General features: G+C 40.2%; 1 protein-coding gene and 1 pseudogene across 3 annotated transcripts in view; one reads left to right on the forward strand and one right to left on the reverse strand.

The window, feature by feature from the left end:
• Positions 1–16,448, forward strand: part of PIGU (phosphatidylinositol glycan anchor biosynthesis class U) — a 117,707-nt gene that overhangs the window by 15,576 nt on the left and 85,683 nt on the right. For both annotated transcript variants that reach the window (XM_017513845.1, XM_017513852.2), the window contains exons 2-4: positions 1,726–1,790; positions 13,442–13,501; positions 14,540–14,602. In XM_017513845.1, coding sequence (XP_017369334.1) covers positions 1,726–1,790; positions 13,442–13,501; positions 14,540–14,602 — 188 coding nt within the window. The remainder of the gene's footprint in view (positions 1–1,725; positions 1,791–13,441; positions 13,502–14,539; positions 14,603–16,448) is intronic.
• On the reverse strand, positions 97–972 carry LOC108292791 (annotated as a pseudogene). The gene has a single exon (XR_001820423.2). The product of XR_001820423.2 is annotated as a ubiquitin-conjugating enzyme E2 C-like (transcript).

Raw genomic sequence — 16,448 nt, forward strand, 5'->3', positions numbered from 1 at the left:
GCTGGGATTACAGGCACCTGCTGCCATGCCCAGCTAATTTTTTGTATTTATTAGAGACAGGATTTCACCATGTTGGCCAGGCTGGTCTCAAACTCATTTTTTGTCTAAAAAAATGACCAAAATGCATTTATTTAATATACATCACAAGGGCTCAACTGAGGCTTAATTTAAAAGACAAAACAAAAATAATACCACAGCTCAAGATACAGAGTCCTATACAGAAATCACAAAAAGGACAGACCATCTAAGGAAAAATGAAAAAGATGACACAAGGACAGGCTGGGCAGCCTGGGTCAGGGTTCCTGGCTGGTGACCTGCTTTGAGTAGGTTTCTTGCAGGTACTTCTTAAAAGCTGTGGGGTTTTTCCAGAGCTCGGCAGCATGCGTGTTCAAGGGACTATCGATGTTGGGTTCTCCTAGCTGGCTCTGGATGGAGAGCAGGATGGTCCTGACGTCATAAGGGCAGACCACTTGTCCTTCAGGATGTCCAGGCATATGTTACCCTGGGTGTCCACATTGGGGTGGAAGCAGGGTGTGAAGAACTTCACCGTGAGTGCATCGTAAGGGTAGCCACTGGGGAACTCTAGCGAGAGCTTATACCTCAGGTCTTCATATACTGTTTCAGCTGCTCCGTGGATGGTCCCTACCCATTTGAAAAGGTTGTCTGATTCAGGGAAGACAGAAATCCCTTTATCGCCAGACATCATTAGGGTCATCAGCTCCTGCTGCAGCCTTTTGCCCACAGGGCCGCGGGCGGTGCCCCCGCTTGGCTCGGCTCCTTTACAGGCGGCAGCGACGCTAGAGGCGGCTGGGTCACGGTTTTGGGAGGCCATCCGGGCGCCGCTGGCAGAGAGACAGGAACTCGGAGAACACGACTGCAACTGCTGTTTCTCATATTTTTTGCCCACCAATTTTAGCATCCATTGATGATACTTGCCTTTTGTGATTATTACTATGGATGGAGTATGCCAAGTGGTGATTGTCTATTTCATTGTTTCTTCTGCATTTGATCCTTAGAATTCTCTGTAGGGAAAAGCTCTCCTTTCTCTTCCACTTATTTATTTATTATTTATAACGCAGTATAATTTTAACTATAAAGTATTCCATTATATAGAGATATGTATTATAGTTCATTTAAATAAATCTCCATTAATGGACATTGAGATTATTTCTAATTGTTCAGTACTCTGAGCACTGTCAGCAACATCCTTTTTGGGCACTTTTCCAGTTTTTTCCCTAGGATAAACTGCCCTAAGAACGATCATATCTGGGTCAGAAGGCACACACTTAAAAAGCACATATTGCCTTGTCGAAAAGTTAATACAAATGTCACTCAAATGAACAGCATATGATAGTGACTGCCCGTTTCCTCACACTATGGCAGCATTTCTCACTAGCTTCTAATTTGTTCTCTTATTATGCTTTGAAATGGGGAAGATTATGCATAAATGAGACAATTTTTAGAGTGGGTGAGAGTTTCAAGGAACTAGAAGGAAGTATATAGTTTAACATAAAATGCCTTATGTTGAGTGCTGCCCACGATGAGAAAGGATGCTGTCTATGGAAGAGAGTTTCCCATCATCAGAAATGTTCAAGACTTAAAGCCACTTGCTGGGGATGAGGTAAAGGGGGTTAGATAAACTCTGAGGACCTTTTTGGTTCTTGGGGTATCTAACGCTATAGCTGCCTGCTTAGTCTGAGTGACCTTGTACGTCTTGTTTTTCAGTGGTTGAAGGTCTTTCACTGTTGGATTTGGGAGTATCTCCATATGCTGGAGCAGTATTTCACGAAGTAAGTGTTCTTATCTTTTTTGGGTACCAAGAGTAGTTTACAATCACAGATACCAAAGCTTAACCTCTGTTTTGTATAAACATTTAAAAAGAGGTATTGTTGACAGTCATATTTAGAAACAGCCCGTTTTTAGATGTCTTCTGCATAAGAAAGAAGTTTTGCAATTGCAGTGGAAATGATCCAGATTAAGATTGTAACTGGGGAAGCAAATAAGGCTTCTGTAGAAGTTACCATTTGTAATGGCAAATAAGTTGCAAACTATCCTCAGTCCACAAATAGGTTGTATGCTCATTAGCATGTAATTTGTTGTTTGGAATATGCTTTCCCATGAAAACAATGGCAGTAATGTTGTCTTCTTAGAAAGCCCACAAAAGCCTACTTAACCCATGAAATTAGTTTGGTTTTTTTTTCTTTTGACAGGGTCTTACTCTGTCACCCAGGCTAGAGTGCAGTGACACAATCACAGTTCACTGCAGCCTCGACCTCCTGGGCTCAAGTGATCCTCCCACTTGAGTCTCCTGAGTAGCGGGGACCACCACTGTGCACCATCATGTCCAGCTAATTTTTTTTTTTTTTTTTTTTCCTGAGACAGAGTCTCGCTCTGTTGCCCAGGCTGGAATACAGTGTCGACCTCCTGGGTTTAAGCAATTTTCCTGCCTCAGCCTCCTGAGTAGGTGGGACTACAGGCACGCGCTACTATGCTAGGCTGATTTTCATATTTTTAGTAGAGATAAGGTTTCACCATGCTGCCCACGCTGGCCTTGAAGTCCTGGACTCAAGTAATCTGCCTGTCTCAGCCTCCCAAATTACTGGGATTATAGGCATGAGCCACCACACCTGGCCCTTTAACCTTTTTGCTTTAAGTTGTCATTTCACTTTTTCTCAAATTATGTTAGAATCTATAGGTATACCTTTCTTATATCAATCCTGCACCCACATAAAAGCTGCATTTTTAATACTACTTAAAAAGGTATTTCACAAAAAGAGCAAGATTTTAGCATCCACTGGTGTAGCTACAGCAGCAGCTTCATTAATTCCCTTTCCTTTTTTTTTTTTTTAATGGTCCTTATGTTGAATTCATTTATTTTGAGACAGCAGCCAACTGCAGTTGCAGACCTCAGTCTACAGTACATATCAAGCAATTCAGCTTTTCCTTTTTTTTCCGAGATGGAGTCTCGCTCCTGTCACCCAGGCTGGGGTGCAGTGGCGCGATCTCAGCTCACTTCAACCTCCGCCTCCCAGGTTCAAGCAGTTCTCCCACCTCAACCTCCTGAGCAGCTGAGATTTACAGGTGCCCGCCATCATGCCTGGCTAATTTTTGTACTTTTATAGTACAGATGGGGTTTCACCATGTTGGCCAGGCTGGTCTCGAACTCCTGACCTCATGCGATCCACCCACATCGCCCTAGCCTTTTCTTGTAATGTCATGACTTTTCTCTGTTTCTTAGAAGCACTTCTAGCACTACCAGTGGCACTTTGTATGGATCCTATGGTTTAGGGTATTGCACTAAACACAATAAAAATAATGTAAGAACTGTGAGATCACTTTTTACTGTGATATGTAATTTATTGGAGGGATGAACTGCTCATGCAGAGATAAACAGCATCACAACATATTAAGTAAATACTGGAAAGACTTGAGCTCACTACAATAGCAACAGGAGGGAGCTGTGAAATCATTACAGTAGTATAATATGTACTACAGTTAATTTTATGGTTATGATTTAATACTGCATCTTGCATTTGTTCACATTTCTGTTGACTGTGAATGGCACCATTTACAGTCTGTGTAGGTGTAAACTTTGATAAATTTTAACTCTTTCAAATAGATTTGTGTACATTTTTATGATACTAAATAATAAAGCAGTATCTAAATATATTTTATGCATTTATGATAGAGCTTTCTCTTAATTTTTTTTTATTCCAGAAGTTGTCCTTCACCTTTTTCTTAATTTTTAAAATAGTTCTAGGCAACATGATTGGTTCACGAGTTTTTTCAAATTGTTGTGAATCTCCAAAATAAATTTCAGTATATTTTATTGAAAAAAATCCATGTATAAGTGGACTCACACAGTTCAAACCCATGTCCAATGGTCAACTGTGCTTGTCAAATCAAAGAATTAAAGTAAAAACACTATGATTGAATAGGAAGAAATATCAGTATGAACTTGTGGTTTTTCTCCTAAAAAATGCATTATTTTTTCAGCACTGTCCACTGAAAAGCCAAAGTGATAATAACTCGGGAATCATAATATACCTAGTACCCACATCATGGATTTATTTATTTTATTTTTATTATTAATTTTTTTTGAGACCGGGTCTTGCTCTGTCACCTAGGCTGGAGTGCAGTGGCACAATCTCGGCTTACTGGGCTCAAGTGAAGCTACTGTCTCAGCCTCCCAAGTAGCTGGAATTATAGGCATGTGCCACCACACCTGGCTAATTTTTATGTTTTTAGGAGGGACAAGGTTGGCCAGGCTGGTCTTAAACTCCTGACCTCAAGAGATCCACCCACCTAGCCTTCCAAAGTGCTGGGATTACAGGTATGAGCTACCGCGCCCAGCCCACATCATGGATTTAAATACTTTTTCACACTAAAAAGAAACAGGGCTATGTAGATAAATGGCTGATTCCAGATCTGGGGCAAGAAATGGACTTGAGAAGCCTGGAACATCATCTTGTGACAGAAAGCAAGGAAGTTATCAGACTCCTGGTGTCTTACAAAAATACAAAAGAACTGACTTAAAGGGGCTCCCACTGGCCCAAAATGGGACAATTTGAGCACAAAAATTTTTAAAGGCAGCAATTGATTAAAACACATTAAATATATAAAAATCTGTAAGTTCATAATAATAATAAATAAAAACACCCCTCATCAGTCACCTTTGGAGCTTGCCTAGCAACTAACTTGGTATTCTGGAAACAAATTATAACAGTTTTATTTATAATATCCAAAAACTAGAAATAGCCCAAATGTCTAGCAACAGGAGAATGTACAAACTGGTATATTCATGCAATAGAATACTTATGCAATACTAAAAATAAATGAACTATTGATCACAATAAAGTGGATGAATCTCAGAAACATGCTGAATGACAGAAGCCTTACAGAAAAGAATACATACTCTATGGTTTTCTGTCTATGAAGTTCTAATATAGGCAAAACAAATCTATGGTGAAAAAATATCAGAGTAGTGGTTTGCACAGAGGGAGATGTCAGCAGAGATTGAAGGGGAAGGGGATGAGGGAGGGAGGTTTGTGAGGTAATTTTTTAGGGATTTAGATTACACAGATGTAGGCAGTTCAAAACTCTAATGGTACACTTTTGTGCGTCTCACAGTATATACATTTTTTATCTTAAACATTATTTTTTTTTACTTTTTATAGAAATTTAAGACACAGGGTCTTGCTGTCACCCTGGCAGGGGTGCTGTAGCGTAACTGTGGTTCACTGTAGTCTTAAGCTCCCAGGCTCTAGTGATCCTCCTGCCTCAGCCTCCCAAGTTACTGGAACCACGGGTGCATGCCACCAAATCTAGCTAATTTTTTTTTTTTTTTTTTAGTGGAGACATAATTTTAAGCAAATACTAAATTTCAATGATATGTGTGGTAAGGTGTAGTAAAAAGTAAGATGGATACAAGGATAAAGAGATAGACATTTGTTAAAGCAAATGTAACAGTATTTAATTGTAGAATCTAGGTGGGTCTTTGCAATAGAATTCTTTCAGTTTTCTGTACGTTTGGTAGTTATCATAACAAAATGTTGAAGAAAACCTCCATTTTAGAACCTCTAATTATGGGTCTAGGTATCAACATTTGCTAACATCATTGAGTGAAAAGTTGATAGTGANTTGAGACAGAGTTTGGTTCTTTTGCCCAGGTGGAGTGAAGTGGCGCCATCTTGGTTTACTGCAACCTCCACCAACCCCCTCACCCAGATTCAAGCAATTCTCCTGCCTCAGCCTCCCGGGTAGCTGGGATTATAGGCAGGTGCCACCACGCCTGGCTAATTTTCCCATTTTTAGTAGAGACAGGGTTTCGCCATGTTAGCCATGCTGGTCTTGAACTCCTGACCTCAGATGATCCATCTGCCTCAGCCTCCCAAAGTGCTAGGATTATAGGCAAGAGCCACCAGGCTCGGCCAAGAGACTCTTAGTAAGTACACAGTTCAGTTATTGGAACAGATGTATGTGGGCATGCCAAAGAGTAACCTACTTGCCACAAGGGCTCAGTGTTCTGTAGGCCTTGGGCAGGTAGGTTTCCTAGGCAGAATAATAACCCGCTGAGAGATTTCTGACACATTTCATTATCCCACAGCTCCATGTTCCCTATCACCTAGAGATGTCATTGCTCATGCTATTGTCTCCTTTCGGAGAACCATTCTTTTCTATTTCTGTGATTGGTACTAATATTCAGATATTAATTAGCTCAGGTTTTTGTCTCCTCCAGAAAGCTGTCTCTTATCACCTTAGTCTTCCAAAGAATCTTTCGCTTATCCTTTTCATGGCTCATGTCACACTCTTGAAATTGCCTCTGTGTTCATTTGACTCATTATGATGTCTTCACGACGGAGGTGCTGGCCTCTTCTTATCACTTACTCCTAGTGCCTACCTCTCTCAGCAGATGCATTACAATCCTTCCCTCCCTTCTCTCCTTCCTTTAGTAAAGATTTGATAATATGCACTAAGTGTCATCTACTCTTCTAGGTGTTAGGGATACAAAACAAGACACAGTCCCTGGCTTCATGGTGCTTATACTTCTGATAGAAACAAACAATAAGTTTGTAAAAAAAAGAAACTTCAGAGCCAAGAGTATCACCAGGGATAAAATTCATTTCGTAATTATAAAAGAGATAACAATCCTAAATATTTATGTACCAAATCACAGAGCTTCAAAATATATGAAGTAAAGACTGATAGAACTACAAGGAGAAATAGATCCACAATTATAGAGATTTCAATATCCCTTTCTCAATGATTGGTAGAACAGCAGCAGAAAATCAGCAAAGATATAAAAGACTTGAATAACAAGCAACTTGGGCCAGACATGGTGGCTCATGCCTGTAATCCCAGCACTTTGCGAGGCCAGGGTAGGGGGATCACTTGAGGTCAGGAGTTTTGAGACCAGCCTGACCAACATGGTGAAAGCTCATCTCTACTAAAAATACGAAAATCAGCTGGTAAGGTGATATGCACCTGTAATCCCAGCTACTCAGGAGGCGGAGACAGGAGAATCTCTTGAACCTGGGAGGCAGAGGTAGCAGTGAGCTGGGCAACAAAGCTAGACTCTCTCTCAAAAACAGCAGAGTTGTCATTTATAGAACACTCCATCCAACAATAGCAAAACTCATAATTCTTTTCAAATGCACATGGAACATTTGCAAGATAGACCATATTCTGGCCTATAAAACAAAGCCCAATAAATTTAAAAGGATTCAAGTTATATGAAATATATTCTCTGACCACAATGAAATTAAATAAAAAATACCAGAAAGGTATCTAGAGAATCCCCAGATATTTAGAAATTCAGTAACATAGTCTTAATTAACCCATGGGTCAAAGAAGAAATCAGAAAGGAAATTAGAAAGTATTTTGAAATGAATGAAAATGAAAACACAACCCATCAAAATATGTGGGATGTCACTAAGTAGTGCTTAGGGAGAGATTTATCACACTACGTGCTTGTATTAGAAAAGAACACCTCAAATCAATGACCATAGCTTCTACCTTAAACTAGGAAAAGATAAAATTATACTCAAAGTAAGCAGATTGAAAGAAATAATAAAGATCTGAGCAGAAACAAAGGGTAGAAAACAAAACTAATAGTGAAAATCACTGAAACAAAGATGGTTCCTTGGGATGAGCATTAAAATTGATAAACTTGGGAATGATGGATATGTTTACTTTCTTGATTGCAATGGTTTCATGGGTGTACACATAGGTCAAAATTTGTCAAATTGAGGCCAGGCACAGTGGCTCTTGCCTGTAATCCTAGCACTTTGGGAGGCCAAGGTGGGAGGATTGCTTGAGCCTAGGAGTTCAAGACCAGCCTGGGCAACATAATGAGACTCTCTATCAAAGAAAAAAAAATTAGCTGGTTGTGGTGGCATGTGCCTGTAGTTCCAGTTACTCAGGAGGCTGAGTTGGGAGGATCACTTGAGCCTGGGAGGTCTGAGCTGCAGTGAACCATGATTATACCTCTATACTCCAGCCTGGGCAACAGAGTAAAACTGTGACTCAAAAAGCAAAAATAAAAATAAACCAAATCACTGGGACTACAGATGCACGCTACCATGCCCAGCGAATTTTTTTATTTTTTGTAGAGATGGGGGTCTCACTTTGTTGCCCAGGATGGTCTCAACCTCCTGGCCTCAAGTGATCCTCCCACCTTTGCCTTCTAAAGTGCTTTGATTACAGGTGTGGGCCACCAAACCTGTCTGGAACCTGGATTTAAATTTGAATGTGACTCCGAAGTCTTTGTTCTTTCTACCAGCTAACTTGCTCTCATTAAAAAGCCTGTCAATAACATCTACAGTGTTACAGGACACACTCATGCATATGGTTTAGTGTTGGGAAGAGGTGCTCCTGAGTCATCAGCATGGGCTCACTAAAACCAAGTCATGCACTTCCCTTCTGGTTCTGGTAGATTGGTGAACGGGCTTGTAGTAGCACACCAACCCTTCTGCCAAGAACAGCTAGAAAAGCAGGATGAATTTGAAAAAAAGAAAAAAAACCTACCTCTGCTGGAAGGCATTGGAAAGTACCAAGATAGCCAGGACTCCAGGGCCGAAGACCCCAGAGGGGAAACTACCAACAGTAATACCAACAGTCTGAGCTGCTTTGTCCTTGAAGCATTTACCAATTTGTAAGTGACAAAAGCAGAGAGGCAGAGAAGCAGAACAGAAATTGGCTGGCTAGAGACCACGAAGCTAAGCAGATTTACTGGCAGTCTCAGGGTGCTGGGGAAATAAAATTTTGAGTGCAGGACCAACCAAAATGGCAAGGCTCTGGAAAAGGACTTTCCTTTAGGCTGGAACTTCTGAAGAACTACACACTAGGACTAAGGGTAGATCAATATAGACTAGTTTTACAAAGACTAAATCCAGCTTCAAATTAGCTCAATCCCTAAAGCGAAACAACTCTATTGTACTTACAGCTTAAAGAAATCTTTTCCAGAAGAAAATACCCTCATCCGAGCGGCTATAATTTTTCATACATAATGTCCATCATTCAGTAAAAAATTACCAAGCATTGGCCAGGCGTGGTGGCTCACACCTGTAATCCCAACACTTTGGGAGGCCGAGGCTGGCGGATCACCTGAGGTCAGGAGTTGAGGACCAGCATGGCCAACATGGTGAAGCCATGTCTCTATTAAAAATACAAAAATTAGCCAGGCATGGTGGCATATGCTTGTAGTTCCAGCTACTCGGGAGGCAGAAGCAGGAGAATCACTTGAACCTGGGAGATGGAGGTTGTAGTGAGCTGAGATCATGCCATTGCACTCCAGCCTCGATGACAGAACAAGATTCTGTCTTTAAAAAAAAAAAAAAAAAGCTGGGCACAGTGGCACATGCCTGTAGTCCCAGCTACTTGGGAGGCTGAGATGGGAGGATCATTTGAGCCCAGGAGTTCTGGGCTGTAGTGGGCTATGCCAATTGGGTGTCTGCACTAAGTTTGGCATCAATATGGTAACCTCCAGGGAGCAAGCAAAGGACCAGCAGGTTGCCTAAGGAGGGGTGAACCGGCCCAGGTTGGAAACGGAGCAGGTCAAAACTCCCATGCTGATCAGTATGTAGTGGGATCGTGCCTGTGAATAGCCACTGTACTCCAGCCTGAGCAACATAGTGAGACCCCATCTCTTTAAAAAAAAAATCGCTAAGCATAATATGAGACAGAAAAAAAAAGGCAATAAATCTTGAAACAGATTGACAGGTGATTTAGATATTGAAGTTATCAAACTACTTAAACTTTAAAATAGCAGTGATCAGCCAGATGCAGTGTCCCATGCTTGTAATCCCAGCACTTTGGAAGGCTGAGGTGAGTAGATCACTTGATGCCAGGAGTTCGAGACCAGCCTGGCCAATATGGCGAAATCCCATCTCTACTAAAAGTACAAAAAGTAGATGGGTGTGGTGGTATGTGCCTGTAGTTCCAGCTGCTTGAGAGGCTGAGGTAGGAGGGTCGCTTGAGCCCAGGAAGTGGAGGTTGCAGTGAGCTGAGATTGTGCCACTGCATTCCAGCCTGGGTGACAGTGTGAGACCCTATCCCTCCCAAAATAAAATAAAATAGCTATAATCAATGATTAATATGTTCGAAAAATAAATAACAGAATAATTTCACCAGGGTATGTAAAAAATGAATCAAATAGAAATTCTGGAAATGGAAACCATAATAAATTAAGAATAAAATAGATGGTCCAGGCACAGTGGCTCATGCCTACAATCCCAGCACTTTGGGAGGCCAAGATGAATAGATCATTTAAGGTCAAGAGTTCAAGACCAGGCTGGCCAACATGGTTAAACTCTGTTTCTACTAAAAATACAAAATTAGGTGGGCGTGGTGGCACACACCTGTAATCCCAGCTACTTGGGAGGCTGAGGTGGGAGAATCACTTGAACCTGGGTGCTTGAACTTGGAAGGCAGAGGTTGCAGTGAGCCCAGATCACACCACTGTACTTCAACATGGGTGACAAAGCAAGAGTCCGTCTCAAAAAAAAAAAAAGGTAATAGATTAATTTAGCTGCAGATTATACAAAGCTAAAGAGAAGATTAGTAATATGGAAGATAAGGTCTGTTGATAATACCTAGATTGAAGCTTGGAGAGAAAAGGATAGAAAACACAGAAAAAAAAACCCAAGATCCGAAACACAGTAAAACACTGTAAACAACCTAACATATGTATCAGTGGAGTTCTAGAATGAGAGAAGAGACAGAGTGGGGCAGAATCAGTATTTGAGGAGATTATGGCTGAAATTTTTTCAAAATTTACTAAGATTTTTATTTATATAGCCTGGGCAACATGGGGAAACCCTGTCTCTACAAAAAATACAAAAATTATCTGTGTGTGGTGGTGCACATCTGTAGTCTCACCTACTCAGGAGGCTAAGGTAGGGGGGAATCACCTGAGCCTGGGGAGGTCAAGGCTGCAGTGAGCCATGATTGTACCACAGTTTTTTTTTTTTTTTTTTTTTAAGGGGGTTGACTTTGTCTCAGAAAAACACCCCCCCCCAAAAAAAACAAAACAAAACATTTTGCATATAAGGACATAGAAAGGTGGAAAATAAAATGACAGAAAAAACTACATTATGCAAAGAGCCCAAAGAGGCAGATGTAACTATACTATCAAATCAAGAAGATTTTAAGATAAGAAACCTTACTAGAGATGAAGAGGATTATTTTATGATGATAAAAAGATGACTGCACCTAGAAGATACGTAGAACTGCATCTAATTACATAGCTACAAAATATATAGAGCAAAAATGACAGTCACGGTGGGAATTTTATTTATTTTATTTTATTTTATTTTTTGAGACAGGGTTTCACTTCGTTGCCCAGGTCGGAATTTAGTGGCACGAACAGGGCTCACTACCGCCTCCACCTCCCTGGGCTCAAGCATTTCTCCCAAGTAGCTGGGATTACAGGTGCATGCCACCTTGCACGGCTTATTTTTTAAATATTTTGTAAAGGCAGGGTTCCACTATGTTATCCAGGCTGTGTTCTCAAATGCCTAAGTTTAAGTGATCCTCCCACCTCAGCCAGGCAAAGTGCTGAGATTACAGGCATGAGCCACTGTGCCTGGCTGGGAGATTTTTAACATACCTCTTTTAGTCATCAACAGAACAAACAGACCAAAAAAAAAAAAATCAATAAGGATATAGAAGATTTGAACAAATCCTTAGCAAATTGAACCTAAATGCCGTATGTAGAATGATGCAACCATAAATGTTGGTATGCATATTCAAATGTACATGCAGCACTTACCAAAGTTGACATATAAAGGGCCATTAAGCAAGTCACAACACACTTTAAATGATTGGAATCATATAGCGTATTTTCTATGACCACAGTAGAGTTAAGCCAGAAAGAAATTATAAAAATATAAAAAGAGGGCGGCCGCCGGGACCCCACCCCGCAGGCCTCCCTGGGGAAAAAAAAACCAAAAACCATATATATGTATAAAAAATGGGAGGCAAGGCAGTCAGATCACGAAGTCGGGAGTTCAAGACCAGCCTGGCCAACAGAGTGAAACCTGTCTCTACTAAAAATAGAAAAAAATTAGCTGGGCATGTTGGTGGGTGCCTGTAATCCTAGCTGATTGGGAAGCTGAGGAAGGAGAATCGCTTGAACCCAGGGGGCGGAGGTTGCAGCTAGCCGAGATTTCGCCACTGCACAACAGCCTGAGTGACAGTATGAGACCTGTCTCAAAAAAAAAAAAAAAACTCCCAAGTATGTGGAAATTGAACATAGTACATTTTAAAGTGGTCTCAAAGAAGAAATGTTAGTAGAAATTAGAATATATTTTCATGCTTCCTTCCTTCTGTCCAAAATAAATTTAAAAAAAAGAAAAATAATATATTTTCAACTGAATGATAGTGAAAGAAATGAATGGATGGGCACAGTGGCTCATACCTGTAATTTCAGCCCTGTGGGAGTCTGAGGCGGGCGGATCACTTGAGGTTAGGAGTTCGAGACCAGCCTGGCCAACATGGTTAAACCCCATCTCTATTAAAAATACAAAAATTAGCTGGGCATGGTGGTGGGTGCCTGTGGTCCCAGCTACTCAGGAGGCTGAGACAGGAGAATCGCTTGAACCCTGGAGGTGGAGGTTGCAGTGAGCTGAGATTGTATCACTGCACTCCAGCCTGGGTGACAACGAGACTCCATCTCAGAAAAAACCAACATATCAAAACTTGTGCGATGCAACTAACGCCATACTCGTAGGAAAATTTATTGCCTTAAACAGTAAAAAACAAAATACTATGAACAATTTTGCCAGTGAGCTTGAAAATTTAGATGAAATGGACCAGTGCCTAGAAAAACACAACTTACCTAAACTGACAAAGAAAAAACAACAAATCTGAATAATGTTTTATCTGTGAAAGAAATCAAATTTGTAATTTAAAATCTTCTCTCAAGGAAAGCCCAGGCAGAGATGGCTTCACAGTGAGTGAATTTTCCCAAATCTTTGAGGAAGAAATAACATGAATCTGTTCTGAACTATTCTCAAGAATTTAAGAAATAAAGAAAAAAATATTATACAAACTTATTAGACAACAGAAGAAGTTCAGTGAGTGAAATTAAATCAGCAATCTTGGTTCTCTGTAGAATTCCCCTCGACTATTATATGTTATAGAGCTACAATTTACCTCTTACCTTTTGTATGTTGACTTGTTCTTTCATGGATATTTAGCACATCAGACTTTATTTCCTTTACTCAATTCAACATATAGTTCCAGCAGCACAAAATGGCCCAGTGATACTAAATTATTCTCCCCAATATGCACATTAACCAGCTGGCATAGAACAGTATTCCAGGAAGGAGAATACTGGCATAGTAGTTTGCTAATACCATAGTTTTCTCCCCACTCCCTACTCTGGAAACTAATTAAGGTTTAACTTAATTTTTTTCACATGTCTGTTTTTCTTCTGCAGACTCCATTAATAATATACCTCTTTCATTTCCTAATTGACTATGCTGAATTGGTGTTTATGGTAAGTAATCTTCCATATAAAATTGATACGTGTATATTTTTAAATTTTACAGTTTATTCTCTCTCTCTTTTTTTTTTTTTTTTGAGATGGGGGTCTCACTGTGTTGCCCAGGCTGGTCTTGAACTCCTGGACTTAAGTGGTCCTCCCATTTCAGCCTCCTCAGCACTTGGGACTATGGGCACATGCCACAGTGTCCAACTTTTTGTCTTGTTTTTAAGAAAAAAAAAATCTGTCTTAGGAACTCAGGAGTTTCTCAGAGAATAAAATAAAAGCAAAAACTTAAATCTTTACTTTGAATTCGTGCAACTGTGGCAGTATTATGGAAGTGTGAGGAATAGTCTGATGTGTAACCAGTTCCAAATACTTACTCTTTTTAGAATTTGGTTTCTGGACTGTATATAGTCTTGAATTTTCTAGCTCTGAGATTCTATGATTGGCTTTAATTGTGATACCAATGTGAGGGCATTCTGAATTTCCTAAGCATTCTGCCAAGAGATTCTGTGAGTCATTATGGAAGAAGACACAGCTTGAGACTTTCTGGGGCGAGAAGCTTCAGAATTGAGATGACAAGGCTATGTTTTGAGAACATAGCAATTTGAAACACTTGTCTGGGATTGAAAATTTGAGTCAAGAAGTACTCAGGAAGCCCACTGAGGTCTTTCTTAGTAATTATAATGACTGTTACTTATTGAGGACCTATTGTGTGCTAGGTGCTTGACATACATCAGGCCTGCAAAGCAGTGGGTATTATTGCCATTTTACAGAAAGCATAAGTAACTTGCAATTCTAGAGCAGATGTGGCCCATAAACTGAAGTGAACCTAGATGGGTCCTGATCCTCAGGGATTTCCAGTTAGCCCTCCCTGAATGGGCCTTATCTTTGGGTAATCTAAGTGAGGGTTGAAGTTCTGCCTGATTGCAAGAGTTCAGTGCTGTGTAGTCCATGACTATCTCAAAACTCCAAGCCCTGGTAGCACCCTAGTGTTCTTTCACTCACTAATTATGTTCTGTTTCCTATTATTTCTCTTTCTTTTGACAGATAACTGATGCACTCACTGCTATTGCCCTGTATTTTGCAATCCAGGACTTCAATAAAGTTTTGGTAAGTAGTTTGGTGGGATGAGGCTGGTGGACTTTGGTAACCTTCCGGTCTTTGTTATTACACAAAATCAAAGATCTTATACTTAAGGATCCAGCTGCTTTAAAGTACTAGGAAGTGATGGTGGAGCTTCTGGCCTGTTCAGCCAGCCCTGGAATGATCAACCCCAAACCCACAAGGCAGCTTTACTAACAGATAAAGAAGGGGCAGTTTCATCTATGTAGCTTATTAATAGCTATTAATATCCACACACCTGTGCAAGTTCAGACTTTCTGGAGTAGCGCTGAACAACAGTTATATTAACTGTTAATGAGGACCCTTAAAAATCTTCCAGTCCTTTTACCAGTCTTTTTTTTTTTTTTTTAATAAAGGAAGATAAATACAGCTCTTTAACTCACTGTTATGACTATCTGAGGTAAAATTGGATTCTCAATGTCATTTCTATCTCCCTGCAGAAAATAATCTTTATTGGAAAATTTGGCATGTATTAAATGCCTGTTGTAAACTTCATTCTTTTTTTTTTTTAAATTTTTTTAAAGGTGGGGTTTCACCGTGATGGCCAGGCTGGTCGTGAACTCCTGACCTCAGGTGATCCACCCACCTCGGCCTCCCAAAGGGCGAGGATTACAGGTGTGAGCCACCGAGTCCGGCAAACTTCAGTCTTAATCCATGTGTAATAGCCAAGGGGACTTGCATAGTGAGACCGTTCCTCTTTTCCTGGGGTCTGGGAAAGTTAACAGATTAACCATGTGTACTACCCGTGTGTGTGTGTGTGTGTGTGTGTGTGTGTGTGTGTGTGTGTGTGTGTGTATCTGTGTATCTCTCTACAACCCTCCTTGATTGGCTGGGAGCCACTGAGAGGATTTAGGTGGGGTGAAATAAGGCTGCATCTCATTGGCATTGTCTGATTATGGTTTATTTTAACTTTTGTTACCAAGTACAAGTGTAATAGAACCAGAAATAGCAGTCTGCTTTTCCGTGTCACTGGTCATCAGTGACAGATGAAGCTGGTGAATTCTAGAATTTTAGACCGCAGAGATTTAAAAAAATATCTAGACTAAGGGTTCTTGGGGTTCATTTGTAGGCTTAATGAGCCTTTAAAACTGTAGAAATGGTATGAAGAATTATATATGTATGTGAATATGTCATTTTTTCCAAGAGTTCATAGCTGTTATTGGTGTGTGGTCTTTGACTCTTCCCCTAAAATTAAGAACTATATTTTAGAGACTTAAGTATCACCAAGACCAGGGAGTATATATCTTAAACTAATGGAGCATATCTTGAAAATTTTAGGGGCTGACATGAAATGCTTTAACAGGATTCTCTTGAGGGCCATAGATAAAATAATTGCACATGAGATTCATAAGCTGAGGAATTCAGAGATAAATTAGCAGTGACTATTTTTTTCTCCAAGATAAGTTGGGTAGGCAGACAGTCTCTACCAATTAAAAAAAAAAAAAAATTAGCCAAGTGTGGTGGCACACACCTGTAATCCCAACTGCTTGGGAGGCTAATGCATGAGAATCATTTGAACCTGGGAGGCGGAGATTGCAGTGAGCCAGGATTGTGCCCCTGTACTCCAGCCTGGACAACAGAGTGAAACCATGTCTCAAAAACAAAAAAAGACTGGGGAAAAAATAAACTTGTGTGTGTGTGCATATATATATGTATGTGTGTGTGTGTGATATAGATATGAATATCAGAGGGAGGATTGGTAGCTTTCATCTAAGAACACAGTCACCCAGATCTTTTTAACCAAAATGTAAAACTGAAATGTATTTTAATGAAAGTTGATTAGATGCTAATGCCATATGTATTTCTTTTTTTTTTTTTTTTTTTTTCCTGCTCA

This window comes from Cebus imitator, unplaced genomic scaffold (assembly GCF_001604975.1).
Source record: "Cebus imitator isolate Cc_AM_T3 unplaced genomic scaffold, Cebus_imitator-1.0 Scaffold18, whole genome shotgun sequence".
NCBI classification, from domain to species: Eukaryota; Metazoa; Chordata; class Mammalia; order Primates; family Cebidae; genus Cebus; species Cebus imitator.